The 15,596-nt window shown below is 41.2% G+C and overlaps 1 protein-coding gene across 1 annotated transcript; it reads left to right on the plus strand.

The window, feature by feature from the left end:
* Positions 1 to 5,439: 5,439 nt before the first annotated feature.
* Positions 5,440 to 14,556, plus strand: LOC120805325 (guanine nucleotide-binding protein subunit alpha-14-like). The gene is made up of 7 exons (XM_040155475.1): positions 5,440 to 5,829; positions 11,219 to 11,403; positions 11,983 to 12,137; positions 12,475 to 12,603; positions 12,729 to 12,858; positions 12,956 to 13,109; positions 13,772 to 14,556. Exons 1-7 carry the CDS (start codon positions 5,709 to 5,711, stop codon positions 13,960 to 13,962), a joined length of 1,065 nt encoding a protein of 354 aa, XP_040011409.1. The 5' UTR covers positions 5,440 to 5,708; the 3' UTR covers positions 13,963 to 14,556.
* Positions 14,557 to 15,596: the final 1,040 nt, after the last annotated feature.

Here is a 15,596-nt window from a genome sequence, read left to right on the forward strand (position 1 = left end):
CACCATCGGCGTACCCATGAAGTTCAGAAGCGTGAGAGAAATTGGCTTTAAAAATGCTCTCTAAGCTTTGAGCGGCAAGGTGAGGAGGCACACAGGGACCTCCGCTCTGTCATGTCATGATGAATCATGATGGCAGCGGTCGCTTTACACAGACTGAAGGGAGCTGAGGAGGTAATAATTTATGAGACAATGTTGTTAAATGATTCTGTTCAACTGTGCCACATTAACGCTTTTTATTACGGTAATATGTATATTTATTGCCAATGCCAAAACAACTCGAGCACCAGACTCCACTTTAGCGCTGTTTACAACTTTAATGGAATGAAAAGTGTTGAACGCAGAAGGAGGAGACTGACTGACTTTATTGACTGACTTATTGATCAACCAACTGATTCGTTCTGTTTTGGAACTGCAAGAATCGGCCGTGCACACACACAAACACACACATGCAGACCCCCCCCCCACAGCTTGGACTGACTTAAGCTACAGTTAGTCAAGGCTGCTCTGTTAAAGAAGAGGCAGCCACTCAGCGCGCTGAACTGCTCAAACTGTCAAATCACAACATGGCACGTGGCTACAACCCCCCCCTCCGACCTTACAGTCACATTTGAGCTGTGTCCTTATAATTTGTCCAATCACAGCCCGGCTTTTTTGACTGTTGTAGTTCAATAAAAGTGGACTTTAAATTTGGAAAATTCCTATGTAAAAGGGCAAAGTGTTGATATTCAGTTTGTACCAAAGTTAGCTCTATTGTTTCTGATTGGCACCTCTGTTGATGACTCATTCCCAAGTTACTTTGAGTATTTTTTTTGTAACAATTCCCTAGAACATAAGCCTGTAATTTACATTTTTTGAGGCATAGTGCAATTATGAATGCTATAATCATTGTACATACATCTCTCTATATATATATGGCAGCATCTTTGTTGGCTTTGTAATCTTTTTTTTTTTTTTTTTTTTTTTGGCAGATTGAATGTGCGGTATTGAAAATATGTATCTATGTAATTGTATTGTATGTCTAATGGATCATTCACTTTTGGAAGAAAAAATATGTTATTTACATGTTTGTTTTTTGTTTCCTTTTTTTTTTAAGAAGAGAATGTAATGTATTTCGTGTTTTGCCAGTTTTAATTCTCAGCAAAGAAACATTGTTCAGCTTCAGAACTGCATAATGAGGAATATTATTATTCAACAACACATCGATCGGTATGCCAGTACTAACAGTAGCCGTTTTGTTAAATTGACTTTTATATGAAAAACTGCAGACTGAATCTAATCTACAGGGCTAATTGTAAAAGTGTGGTTCTTAACTGGCTTCAGGAACAGAGCACTTGTCATATACTGTAGGTGTAATCACATCACTCATCGATTCTTTTTCTTTTATATTTCATCTCATCACACAGCTTCTCAATAAGTATTGATTAACTTTGAGATTTCTTAGTCTACCACAACCCTTGTGATCCTGAACACTCCCCGTCCCACCACCGACCGCCTTTGAATTTTTATTTAAGAAATAGTGCTAGAACAAGGTGGGTGGGTGGCAGGCAGGTAAAGTGTTGCTTTGGCACAGATTTTTGTATAAAAATCTTTTTGAGGAAGAGACGTAGTTATCCGATTGTTTGTGCTAAGAGATGGGAACGCCATCACCTGTTACAGCCCGTGAAATGAACCTCCACCCTGATAGAAACTGAGTATTGTAGAGTCTGTCAGAGTCACTGACTGACCAGTGTACACAGACATGCAAAAAATGACTCCAACATTTGGCCTAATTGGGATGGTATATTTACAGGTGCTTTTTTAATTTCTTTTTTACTTCATTTCCATCTTGATTGCCACCATTTCATTAGAATGTACAGTATTATTTTAGACTTTATTTATGAAATGACACCATAGGATAAAATACACAACACTTCACATGTACATATTGCCTTATTGAATAAGCTGTGCCTCTGAAGTCCCATGTAAGGCACCTGTGTTTTTATGAGAAGTGAAGCTAGTGCAGCCAATAATGTCCCATTGTGCAGCTGCAGGATTGTTTGGTTTTGGCTTGGTGGTCTCTCTTTGTTATTCTATGCTAGAAGAAGCCCTGGGAACAGCTTTGAAGTGCAGCTCATGTAGCTAATATGACTTCATTTACAGGACATTATAAGCACATCACGAGTGAACTGTAATCAGAACAGACTTTCTATTGACGTCATAATATTGTCACATCAGATTCATGTCTTAAAATCCATGCCACAGTGCATTATAATGCATCGATCTGCCTGCCCATGATTAAGCAGCAGTTCTCCCTACACATCAAGAGTGTGTAGAATGTGCTTGCAAAGTGTCACAATCTGGACTCAAAAACCACCACCAGCCACCTGCGGAGTGTTTTCGCCGTATTTGGCTATGGTTTGGCATCTACCAGCCACTTTGGCAGGTAACCAACCCCTTGCTCTGAGGTCCTGTTGTTTTCAGATATTTCAGCTGGCCGGTGTACTTGCTTACGAGGATGGTTGATTTTGGCAGGCAGCAACCACTTCAGCAAGTTAATTTCCAGTCCAATTCACAGTGTACTACAAGTAAATGAAGATCTTACAATAACCACTTATCAACAGCAGGGCCTAATTAAGAAAAACTGGGGGCCAACTCGTCATGCATTTTTACTGAATGTTAAAATGGTGTCAGTGTGATTCTGCTTGTTGCCAGAGATGTTTTGAAGCTGGACTATAGTTTCAACTTATCAGTGTTGATGATCACTTGTTGTAGACTTGCAGTAATTAGTAACGTGTGTCCCTGCTGTTGTAAAGTGGCTATTTACACTGTCCCTGTTACTTAAAGGGAAAATCACTGTATAAACAATTCACATGCTGCATCCAACCCACTGAGCAGAGACTGTCCATCTCTGTTTGTGAGCCTCAGTAACTAATTCAAAAAGCGATGATGATTTTAAAGTGATGAAAGTGACAAAACATAGAGTGTGTCAACTAATAGTGAATCCAAGATCATTAAAACTATTGTACTGGTAAAAATGCAAATTATATTTTGGATTTTGTCTGATAAATATGAGCGAGCCACAAAGGACTGTTTCGAGGCTCTGCGAGCAATTTGTTCGTGTTCACCTCATTACTGTGAGAGGGCACATGTGAGTTATACTCAAAATGGATTTTCCCTTTAAGAGAGCACAGACTCCAGCTGGTGTTGACTTGCTGACACATTGTTGGAAAGCTCTGCCGCTGTTCAAATTTCATGCAGTATGTTCAAGAGCAGCGCAGCATTACACACAGTATATTGAGGAACTGCGGAGCCGAGATTGTGAGAAAACAACTCCATAAACTGCTCTTTTACTCCAGTCTCAGACACATCATCTGATTGCTTTCAGCTAGCCTACTCCGGGATTTCTTTGCCTCCAAATCCTGCAGTTATGAAGTTTAATGACTCATTTTGAAATAGTGTTATTATGATGATCTCCAATCATAATTGTGTAAAATGTTTCATGTATCCATAAAATCGCACTCCTTCAACATGTTTCTGAATGAAACAACATGTTTCTTTTCAAAAGTATACTGGCTCTGATTTTTATTTTCTGTAATTTTGGTACAGCTATCATTTGTATATTGTGGTTCATTTAATGCCTTTAAATCTTTATCTTTCCTACCCACCAAAGTTCAGGTCTGTGACTGATATATCAGGGCATGAGGATAAAGCTCTGCCAGACGACCTAAAGCAAGTTGTATCTGAACACCAGTTTGTTTTACAAACGTCAGTCAAACGCTGAAAGTTTAGTTCAAGGGAACACAGATGTGACTCTCGTGAAGCAGAATCATAACGTTCAATAGAATGTGCCCGGGGCATATGGCCCAGAAACTTTTGAGGTGAAGTTGCCCCCTTAGATATCTATTGTAGCCCCCCCCCCTTTTTATCTTAATAATCATCGTAATTTATATTTTTTACGTGCACAAAAAAAAAAACCCTCCCTCAAAAATAAAAAAGAGATACAACAGAAAACTTTGAGAAAGACATGAAAACTTGGCTGGCAGGGAGCTGGCTTGTCTTTACTTTCTGGTCTAAAAACTCCTAACACCACCATAAATAAAGTTTATTTGGACATAAGACAGCGTTCGACTGTACAGTATATTTTAAGGCAACAACTTCCAAGAAAAATCATCGCATTTCAGAAATTCACTACTTTCTTATATCTGAAGGATTGATGGACACACTCTATATGATCTGTATAAGATCACGGGGAAGAAGACAAGTCATCATCGGCCACATTCTTCACTTTAACTGGGAGTTGAGTTATTTGACCTTATAGTAGAGGAATGCATCCGGCTGCATTGACATGAATACCAACCGACAGATCCTCCCCGATGAAAAAATGTAAGTATTGAGAGCTTTGCTCAAAAGGAGGACAAAAATGTGGATAAACAGACACTAAATTGCACGAAAAAAAGCCCAAATTCCACTCGGGGTTATTTTGTCACGGTCAGCTATACCAGATACTCAACAGGCTTAATCCATTTACATCTTTTAATGTGTGAATGGGAAGGACTGGTTAAGGTCAGGGCATAGAGAATAGTTTTCCTCACCAGCTGAAGGAAAGCCACCAGATTATTCCTACAGGGTCATGCTTTGTATTTAGTTGGGATCATTTTTGTACTTTTCATCTCTTATGATTTTTTATATATATATAGATATATATTTCTGTGAGTTTATTTATAAATAATCTCATCTCCAATTTACTTAGTTTTCTCTCTTTTGAGTTTTGTAATAATGACAGTGAGCACTGGGGTGTGAAACTCCAGCTCACCTCATTGACCCATCGCCTTTGAACGTCTCATCAATATCTCAGTCGAACTTTTCATCCTGCAACATGACTGCTGATGCCACGAACCAAAACTGTGAACAACCCGCCCTTCGTTTCTCTTCAAACACCTTTGCACCTCTTGCAAGATCACAAGGGGTTCGAAGGTGAAGCCAGGACCCCAACCCAGATACTCGCCCGCTCACAGCTGGCCTTCCTGACCCCTAGTGGCCGTTGCGAGGCATGGCGGCGTCAGGGGACGCAACGGAGCCGGACGCTTCGGGTCCCCTGTCCCCGGCGGTGCCGCTGAACTGTGGAGGGCGCCTCACGTCTCGAGCTCGTCGTAGCGCAGGTGTGAGGGGGTTAAGAACTACAAGCAGGCTATTCCTGAGCCAGGCCCATGGCTTCGCCGCTTTCCTGTGATCGAAACCTACCTACGCCTCCACGCCTAGTTCATTTTTCATTCATCCTGTCACATGCGTCTCTGTGGGGGGGGGGGGGGGTAAAGACAGCCCTACTCCGCTTCCCACGTTAACTTCCCATTTGATCCCTCTCTATTTGCAACTGTTGCCCCGCCCTCACGGGACTGCTGGATAAAGTCCAACGAGTGCTCTCTAGCTCCAGACCAACCGCAGCACCGCGTCCGAGGGGGGTCGGCGCTTGTTATCCCTTAACAAAGTTCCCTGCACTTTCCCGTGTTTCAGACGCAGGACTGTTCGTTTTAAAAAAAACCCTCTGGTCAAACTGCCATCTCTCATTCGGACCCGAGAGGAAGAAGAGAGCATCCCCCTTGAAGATGCTTCGCGCCTCCTCCCACTGAATTTCCTGAGGTGAAGCGGTGCAGACATCTCTCCGCGGGCTTCAGCGTCTCCCCGTTGACAGCGGAGGGCTCGCCGGAGAGCGAACCGGTGCGTGCGGCGCGATGGCGGGATGCTGCGTGTCGGCGGAGGAGAGGGAGAACCAGAGGATCAACGAGGAGATCGAGAAGCAGCTGCGGAGAGACAAGAGGGACTCGCGCAGGGAGCTGAAGCTGCTGCTGTTAGGTGAGCATCACACACACACACACACACACACACACACACACACACACACACACACACACACACACACACACACCAGGGATCGAGTCTGGAGGGTCACGCACAAGGGCTTCACGCACTCTTAGCGGCCCTCGCCACAAAGTGATAGATGGTAGACTAGGAGGATGTGGTCTTAATGGGATGAGACCCACCCCTATCCTTCCTGTGCCTTTCCGGCCAGAATGCCATTAAAAGAATGATCTTTCAAAGCTCTTAAAAATGTTCCACAAATGGAATCATTCATACTGGTAATTTTGCTGTTTGGGTTTTTTTTTTTGGTTTTTTTTGGTGTATATGCCTAGTGGCAATGACTGGGGGTCAGTGACTTCGTCAAGGATGGCTCTTAATGTGCCATTACTGCTTCCTGACCACACCTGGGCACGCAGGTGTCACGGGCAGGTGGGACAGGGCTCCGCGGCATGTCCACTAATCTGGACTTCAGTTCTAGCAGACACATAAACTACGGGGAGGGAATGGTTCGAATATCCGTGCTCCGTATTGTAAGATGCATCAAGGAGTCCAGTCTTGAACAGTGTGAGGGGGCACAAGTTTCATATCTAATTGTCCTCGACATTTCCTTTCCCCCTCGCTCCTCTTTCTTGTCTCCGGATGTGGCGCGCTGGCTTCCCCCCGATCATTCAGGATGCGCACAGATGCGTACCCTAGTCGTGCCATGGATTTTACGCACTGTGAACCGTTTTCATCCTTCGTCTACTGCACCTGGCACAGAATCACCGAAAACAGTCACACGCGGAGAGAGATTTGTCAGTTTAAGATGGCACTGCGTTTCGTCTCCACAATAAATGTACCCAGAAACCGAAAGTCGCTACTGGCAGCACATGCATTCCCAGTTGAATTCTCTCTCCAGGGAGTTGTGCCTTGGAGGATTTTTGTGTTTGCTCCACGACAGACTGGAGACGTGTGTTTCTCGTCCTCTGGTGGGATACACTCCAGCCTCATGTGAGCATAACCAGGAAGAGAGAGTAAAGGAGAACAAACAATATTAACAGTTGTCAGTGTGTACATTATAGGTGTAGCCGATAGACAGTGTCAGTAAGCCTATCTGGCCGTTGTATTTCTCAGTGCCATAATCCTGCTTCACGGTGGTGATGATTAAACAGTGTGGCATTATGTCACTTCCTTGAGTTCACTGACTTCCTCTAGGACACTTCAGCCGGTGTGATGACGCCTGGGAAAGAGCGTCGGGCGTTGAGCCCAGGTATTTTTCTTTAAGCGTCACGCTCCTGTGTCCCAAGTGAACCCGTGTAGCTCTGGAAAACGGCCGACAGATCAAGTGAAAGAGGAAACAGAGCGTTGCCACATGGAATCCCAGGAGCATCTGTCGGTGCCTTGGACGACACCAATTTTGCTGCTGCAGGGTGGGAGCACTTCAGAGACACTGTCAAGGCCTCGGTCAGTGGTGTGTTTGAAAGCCATAAATCAGCCATAACTAGCTGCTGCGGGCGCACCTCATGCAAAAACCATGCAAATCCACCCCTGAGCAGGTTATGAGCCATAGCTGTGCCTCCACCGCTCTCTTCGAAGGGGCTTTCTTGCAAAAGAGAGTGTCAGGGTTGCTGCCCATAGAGGCTAAACCAACATTCATTATAAATCCATTTAATTAATTTAGAAAATTCCCTTCTCAGCTCACTGTACAGTAGATGGCCAACGCATCATGGACGGATAAGATCTGAGAGAGGTGGCAGACATTAACACTGATCATTACATGGATTCTGGTAGAGTACATGCTGCTCCAGTTAACTGCTGCCCAGGTTTACGCAGTTACTGTAAGAGCTGTCTGATGAGCTGAGGCACTAAGCGGGAACAGGTGTAACAGGTCACCAGGAAAAAGACGACTCAGTCGTCAAAACTCACCATTAAGATAAAAAGTGTAACTCAGAACTTAAAATGATGAGCATTTGTGATTAGTAATAATTCTGTTCAAATTACACGGTTTGTTGTGTATCTTGTATCTTACCCTCTAGATATGTAAGGCATAATATCAGCGAATCGATGTTGAGTCCTTTTTTTTTTTTAGCATTTATTTACCTGATCAGAGTGACTCAGAGGTCTCAGTGGACTTCATTAGGATGGTCACAGTCAGATCCGCAGAGAGGACGAGTGGGAGCGAAGTAGACAGGAAGATCAACACACAACATACAACAAGATCAACATACAGTTTGTACTTCAAAAAATCAATTTGTTGTAGTTCTTCTATTGTGTCCTACGTTCTCCTTTTGCAAATAAAAAAAAAAAAAAAAAAAGAAAGATTTAAAAAAGTGAGAGGGCAGAGTGTGACTGGTGATAGTGGTTCTTAAATCTGTGACAATAACACCACATTGAGTGGGCCGGCACCGTGTCATGTCACTAAGCTCCCCCAGCAGGGAAGTGTGTGTAGGTGTGAGGTTTATGGTCAAGTTTGTATATGTGTGAGTGTCTCATGTGTCCTGACTGTCTGTGTGTGTTTGTGTGTGTTTGTGTGTTTGTGTGTACAGACATCTGTGGTCAGCATTTATCGTCCCCAGCAAAACAGTAAAACCCGACACTGTCCTACCCAGACATACACATACAGATGTGCACGAGACACAGATGTAAGCAAATAAGCATGTATTCACATATAATGCTTATCATATTCATATACAGAAACAAACACCCCCAAAATACAGCCTAAACAATTCATTAAACTTAAATAACTACAAAAGCAGTGTGTTTTAGCATAGCTACAGTATCTTTTTCAGTGAATCCCCGTTGATAAGCAAATTTAAAAATCACTTACTCCAGTAATTTAGTTGTTCACACACAGCACAGGCCGAGATATCTGGACTTTTAGTTCCTAGTTCGGGTCAAGCTCCAAAACACTACACACTACAATTCCCATGATGCAACTTTATAGTATCTCTTTGTTAGACCATCAATGCAGGGTAAATGCCTATATATTTTAAACTCCTCACTCCCAGTTTGTAATGCAGGTGGTCTGCCAAAAATCCAGTAAAAACGTTCAAAGATTAACTTCATTTAGACATGAACGGATTGACCTAGTCATTCATGGGTCTTTTATTTATTTATTTTTTTTATGGCTGGACTGCAACAGTGGGGGGGGCAGCCCTATAAATGAGAGTAACTGTGACTGATCAAGTTACTGACTGACTGACTGGCTGACTAAGTGCTGAAGTTACACCATTGGCCATTGCTCTTTCAAAGTGATTGGCACAAACAGTTTCTATTGCGTTTACAGACAGAGTTGCAAACCTAGCGCCTTTGTCCCTGTTTTTTAACTACTTTTCTCAAAAAAAGTACCGAGCAACAAATCTAGTGACTTCTTGGACAAACCTTGGCTACTCTCTGTAGAAGAACGTCGCCAGTATTGCCCTGCGAGCGCGAGGTGGGGCTTATAATAACTCAGTATTTTAGCAGCGCAGAGCAGCAGCTTGGAAATGGCTTGGAAGTGACTGCTGGTTAACACGTAGTCTTAATTAAACAGAAAACATGTAAATGAGAACAGCTTTATCAGGAATTTGGCTGTATTAAATTCTGTATATGTTAGCACAGAGAGTAGGAGAGAAGCAAACGTGACAACATTAGAGTCTATGTCGATGCATAAATGTGATAAAAGAGTGAGACCTCTGAGCTCATTTGACGCCGACCTTCTGAACAAGTAAAACACAGCAGATGGGCAGGATCATGATTTGCCTCCATGGCAGTGTTTTCCTGCCTGTCTTGCCCGAACCCCCCTCATCGCCAGGAAACTTGACTTGTAAACAAGATGCATTCAAATGCAGACAATTTGTCTAAGCCCTGTTTTTGCTAAGATGTAAAGACTCAAGTATTCAAGATTCCATGCAAAAACAGCCAGGAAACCAGAAAACTGCTGACATCACCCAGATGCATTGCAGCGCTTTAACACACCTTGGCGAGAAGGAGAGACACAGATGCAGGTGTATACTCACTCACACACACACACACACACACACACACACACACACACACTCTCAAACGCGAACAGGGCAACTTCCAATATTCAGGTCTGTTAACAAACACTAATTTGTTAAACAAATAGATTCAACATCATGTGGTCTGAAAGAGAAAATTAGGATTTTGTGCTGTAAGAATTGAAGAAGAACGTGACAGACTGGGAGTGTGTGTCTGTGTGAGTACAAGTGCTTCTGTATCTTTGGTACACACAGTTTCTTTGAATACCTACGGTCAACTAGCATGTATACTTTCTTTCCATTCTCGGCTACCCGACTCGAATGTTTCAGTCTCTGTATGGAAGCATCTGTCATTTTAGGGATGTTGGCCAAATGCAGCGGGGAGGAGGTCTTTCACTCGCAGCACCCAGATGTTCACAGGCTTCCTTTTGGCAGTCAAATATACATTCAAATTGTTCAGTTTGCCTGTTTATCAGACAAGTTAGTAATAGCAACTGTTTGCTTGTTCATTTAATACCTTAATGTTGACTCTTAGTAAAAAGCAAACATACAAGTGTTGTAATAAAACTGCTAGTTCGAGCTGTCAGCTCACATATACAGTGTTTATGTTGAGCACTGGTGGAACGTTAGTGAGTACGTTTACTCAAGTCCTGCACTTAAATACAATTCTGAGGTACCTGTACTTTACTTGACCATTGACATTGTACTGATGCTACTTTATTCTTCTACTTCACAAATTTCAGATGGAAATATTAGATTTCTAGATTTCAGATTAATATATGTATATATAGATACTTGTAAATCCGTACATTTTATCAAATATGATCTCTCTATGATATGAACTACTCCACAGTTACAGTATAAATGAACGGCACCAAAGTGATCCTCACACATTAACATTTCAGTAATAATGCTCTAATAATAAAATCTGCCTGCATAATGAATAACATTACTTTCATAGAATTAATACATTTTGCTGATGATAGTTGAGTTTTACTTTATCTACACTTGAAATACTGGATGTCTACTAGCATTCTGAAATTGAGATTTTGCGACTCTTACTAATTATACTTATTGTTTACTTATTATTTTTCACTTAATATTTCTAGATCCAGATACTGTAACCTTAATGATATATGATTAAGCCTGTTGTCCGACTTCAGAAATGCAATTCACTCCGTTTCCTCTTCCTTTAGCTGTCCACAAGATCCTCTTTCATATCCAAAAACATAATGCAATCAAAACTCTGCACTGACAATACTGCTGACAAATCGGCCGGGACATTAGCACAATTACTTGCAAACAGACGAAACATAACGTAACTCAATGTCATAGCATTGATCAGCATGTTAAGATGTGGTTATGCTAAAAGTATGCACACATAGAACGATCTTATTGGATTTAACCGCTGCTGGGTCCAACAGGTACTGGAGAGAGTGGAAAGAGCACCTTTATCAAACAAATGAGGATTATCCACGGAGGAGGATACACAGCTGAGGACAAGAGGAGCTACGCCAAGCTGGTCTACCAGAACATCCACACGTCCATGCAGACGATGATCCGAGCCATGGAGGCACTCAGTATATCTCTCTCTGATCCCCAGAACCAGGTAGAGACACAAACAGACTCTGTCTGCTACCTGCTACCAGGCGCCTGTAAAAAATTGTACAACTCTTTAGTGATAAGCATCAAAATGTTATTGTAAAACATTTCTAGGTTGTAGAAAATATTGCAAATGCAAATACAGCAGATAAATGTAAGAAATCAAACTAAAATACAGTCTGTTTGCATGTCAAGTGATTTTTTTGTGCCTTTTTCATTGAAATAGTTGTGATTTTACAGTTTTCAAAATGTTTAAGTTTTTAAAAATATCTTTAAAAAAATGTTACATGCTACATATGCAAAGTTTTTTTTTACTATAAATAAAACATGCTCAGTATACAGACGACTTCTGTTCATAAAACAATAAAATATCAGGGTATAAATGTAATTTCTAAGAGACAGACTTGGTTGCCTGATGTGCAGGAAGGTTATCTAATATAAAAATTAAATCAAATGTAAACTTTTTTCCCGTTTCTTCTCCTCTCCTTGATCTGTTTCCACAACGTTCAGAGAAGCAGGGGACGCGTGGGGATGGACCCTTTCCTAACTGTCTTGACTGTCTTCCTTCTTGCCTGTGTGTTCGCAGAACCATGCCAACTCAGTCCTGGAGGTGGAGGTAGATAAGGTGGAGGAGTTAGAGGAAAGCTATGTGACAGCCCTCAAGAGTCTGTGGAGCGACGGAGGAATACAGGAGTGCTACGACCGACGCAGGGAGTACCAGCTGTCGGACTCCACCAAATAGTAAGCATTAGACGTAGAGCTTTTTTTTTGTTGTTCAGTAACATGCACGCAGAGATTCTGCTCTCTGCAGCTCTGCCACATGGACACCACAGATATCATAGAGGATAGACAAATTAACAGAAACACTTTACTATGTATATAATGCCTCAGCACCACAGAATAGGGTCTGTCTTTTGCAAGGCTATAGTATTGGATTTGACATGTTTGGTATAAATCAGGTTTCTCGTATTCTCTTAAATTCACAGACAGAGTTAGTATATTTTCTATCTGTTGAAATAGCCACAAAAATCGACAAATTCTGATATTTTATCTTTTTTTCCCTGCCCATTCTTCTCAGCTATCTCAGTGACCTGGATCGAATTTCACAGCCCTCTTATGTGCCCGACCTTCAGGACATCCTCAGGGTCCGAGTGCCAACCACGGGAATCATTGAATACCCATTTGACATGGAGAATGTCATTTTCAGGTGAGATACAACATACCAAGAGAACGGGTGATACCTTTAAGTAGGGTACACTGGAACTGGCATCACAGGTGGCTTGTGACGTGGCATGCCTCTTCTGTTGTTGGGATTGGCTGTTCTTGTGGCAGGATGGTGGATGTGGGGGGTCAGAGGTCAGAGCGGAGGAAGTGGATCCACTGCTTCGAGAACGTCACCTCCATTATCTTCCTGGTGGCGCTCAGTGAGTACGACCAGGTCCTGGCTGAGTGCAACAACGAGGTGAGTGCTCAGATCAGAGGCAGATCCTGCTCCGGACTTTGATCCCTTAAAATATTTCGTCAGTGTTGCGTCTTTATGCGCTGAAATGTTATTTCAGAACCGTATGGAGGAGAGCAAGGCTCTGTTCAAAACCATCATCACCTACCCCTGGTTCCAGCGCTCCTCTATCATCCTCTTCCTCAACAAGACCGACATTCTCAAGGAGAAGATCGTGTACTCTCACTTAGTCACCTACTTCCCTGAATTTACAGGTTGGTTAGTCCGTTTGCATCATAATCATCTTGGATACATATGTAGGTAGGTCTCGGGTCATACCTACAGTCTGAATCTGAACTGTTTCAATCTGATTGGCAGATTCAAGTCTCAATTGTGTGCACACGCAAAAACTGGTGAAATTGTTTTTGCATTTAGGTCTAAAAGGACGGTAGAAAGAACATTTATGGCACAAGAACTATTAGAGTATTAATATTACACTGTTGGATTTTTTGTATTTGCTCATTTGGATCTAGATTAAAAGTTAACAGGAAAAATCAATGTACTGTATCGTAAGACCTTCACTTGTACAATCACCAGAAGAAGCAGAGACCAGAGGTAATATTTATGTTGTGATAAACTTGTGATGTATCTGGCAAATCAAGTATAAAATGTGTCATATAAAACACTGGAAATGTGTATTCATAGGCTAGCAACCCTCCAATACACTCTGGAAAAACAGGTTTTTGAAAAGATTCCTTGTGCAATGACAGGCCTTCTCTAGACAAGGATTAGTTTTTTTTGGTCTTTCATCATATTTTTTAAACCTTTAGAGAACAGGCTTGACCGTTTTCTTTTCTTCTTAAACAAATAATACTAATCATTTATATGCCGAGTTTACTGACAAGACATTGAAATAATATTGACCCTGAATTTGCAGGACCTCAGCAGGATCACGTAGCAGCTCAAGAATTCATCCTGAAAATGTACCAAGCACAAAACCCGGACAAGGACAAGACGCTGTACCCTCACTTCACCTGTGCCACAGACACTGAAAACATCCGCTTCGTCTTTGTGGCCGTCAAAGACACCATCCTGAGACACAACCTCAAGGAGTTCAATCTGGTGTAACAAGGAAGAGGAGAGCAGGAGAGGAGACAAAGGGATACAAGAGGATAGAAGGAAAGACATGAGGACAGCCAAAATAAGAATTACATTTTTTTTTTTTAAACTTTTCAGATTTAAATATTTTCATTTCAAACAAGCGAGGTCTTACGTGCCTATACAGATCCAGCCAAAGAGAGTCCGAACATGTTGTTACAGAGATACCCATCTAGTAGTCTTTACTGTGAAATGCAGTGAATGATACCTTCCTGCAGAAAGGAGAATGTGAAAATTAGTGGAAAGTTACACCACAGACCCATTATGTGGACGACTTTTTATTCTTTCTTAGATCCTGTTTCCATGTAGCTTTGAGTGCTTTGATTGATAAATAGTGAGAGTTCCCTTTAGCCTCTTATGATTTTATATTGTGTAGAAATGCCCCCCCCCCCTTCTCCTAACAACACTGAGCCACCTGTGTCTGCTTTTGCCTTCAAGTGCCTTATTTACTCAGGACAGTCAGCAGAGCCACTGAGCTGACCTTGTGTTAGATGTAAATAATCTGAGTTGTGCTTTTATAAAACCTTACTTAACCGTTTCTTCTCAGGTGAGATGGAAATTATACTTATGTAATGTGATTTTCAATAAGCAATAATAGGTATGTAATAAAAAGTGCAATTTGCATGTTTGAAATTTTCTCGGTACAAGAAATAAAAGAAGAGAGCACTTAAATTTGAAACACATATTTTATTTTTTTGAAAACAATAGGGGGAAAGAATTAAGCCACTCCAGTGAACATTTTGCTCCCCAAACACATAAATGACAAACATTAATGGCAACATAAATATTTAGTCATATTAAACTGCAATGCACCCCAAAACCAAAAGCAAACCTTTAAAATATATTTCAGAGTAAACAGCAGCTGATAATAATTATCATTCATTTCTTTTAAATATACTTTTCTCTGCATAATTCATCAACATAGTTGACATTGCATATGTGTGGTATAAAAACATAAAAATCACAGAATTACTGTCTGCAATGCCATAATACAGAGTGTTGTGTGAGGATGGATATATACAGATAGAATATTATATGAGATCAATATACAGCAGATTGATACATTTAAGTACAGTATAAAAATAGCATGCGTCTCTAAATCCCACATTAAACAGTCTTTATCTCGCAGAAATGTATAAAAAGGAAAGATGTAGAGAAACAAAAAGAAAACAGGCGTTTTAATGATGCACATTTTTAATGGTGTGTATTATGAAGCCATACTCAAAATTTAAATTAGTATCCCTTTTAGATGATACAGTAAAATGAGCAGTGTACATTAAATGTGCTACAGCAATTATGGTTAATTTGTCCTTAATATCATTCAAGCTGTTTTCTATCACTAACAACTGCAGTTTAACAATGACATTTCTGCAGCCAAATACAACTTGAAATATGTTCAGTGAAACTGAAGGAAATGAGTGACTTAATGTGTATTTGACCGAGTGTGGCGAGCAGAACTATGGGAAACTAAAGGCTTTGGAAATGGAAAATGTTCTAATTTCATCTGCAGTTTAGACTCAAGCAGATATTACATGATGGGTTTGTAAACTCAGGACTTTAAATAAGGAGTTTAAATAAAATTAATCATTAAAAATCCATTATAT

This window comes from Xiphias gladius, chromosome 19 (assembly GCF_016859285.1).
Source record: "Xiphias gladius isolate SHS-SW01 ecotype Sanya breed wild chromosome 19, ASM1685928v1, whole genome shotgun sequence".
Taxonomy (NCBI): domain Eukaryota; kingdom Metazoa; phylum Chordata; class Actinopteri; order Istiophoriformes; family Xiphiidae; genus Xiphias; species Xiphias gladius.

Excerpts from the sequence above, each read along its gene's own strand:
- LOC120805325 (XM_040155475.1), top strand. The coding sequence starts at position 5,709 with ATGGCGGGATGCTGCGTGTCGGCGGAGGAGAGGGAGAACCAGAGGATC. Across the intron at positions 12,604-12,728 it reads ATGGAGAATGTCATTTTCAG|GATGGTGGATGTGGGGGGTC; the intron begins GTGAGATACAAC and ends TTCTTGTGGCAG. Across the intron at positions 12,859-12,955 it reads TGGCTGAGTGCAACAACGAG|AACCGTATGGAGGAGAGCAA; the intron begins GTGAGTGCTCAG and ends ATGTTATTTCAG.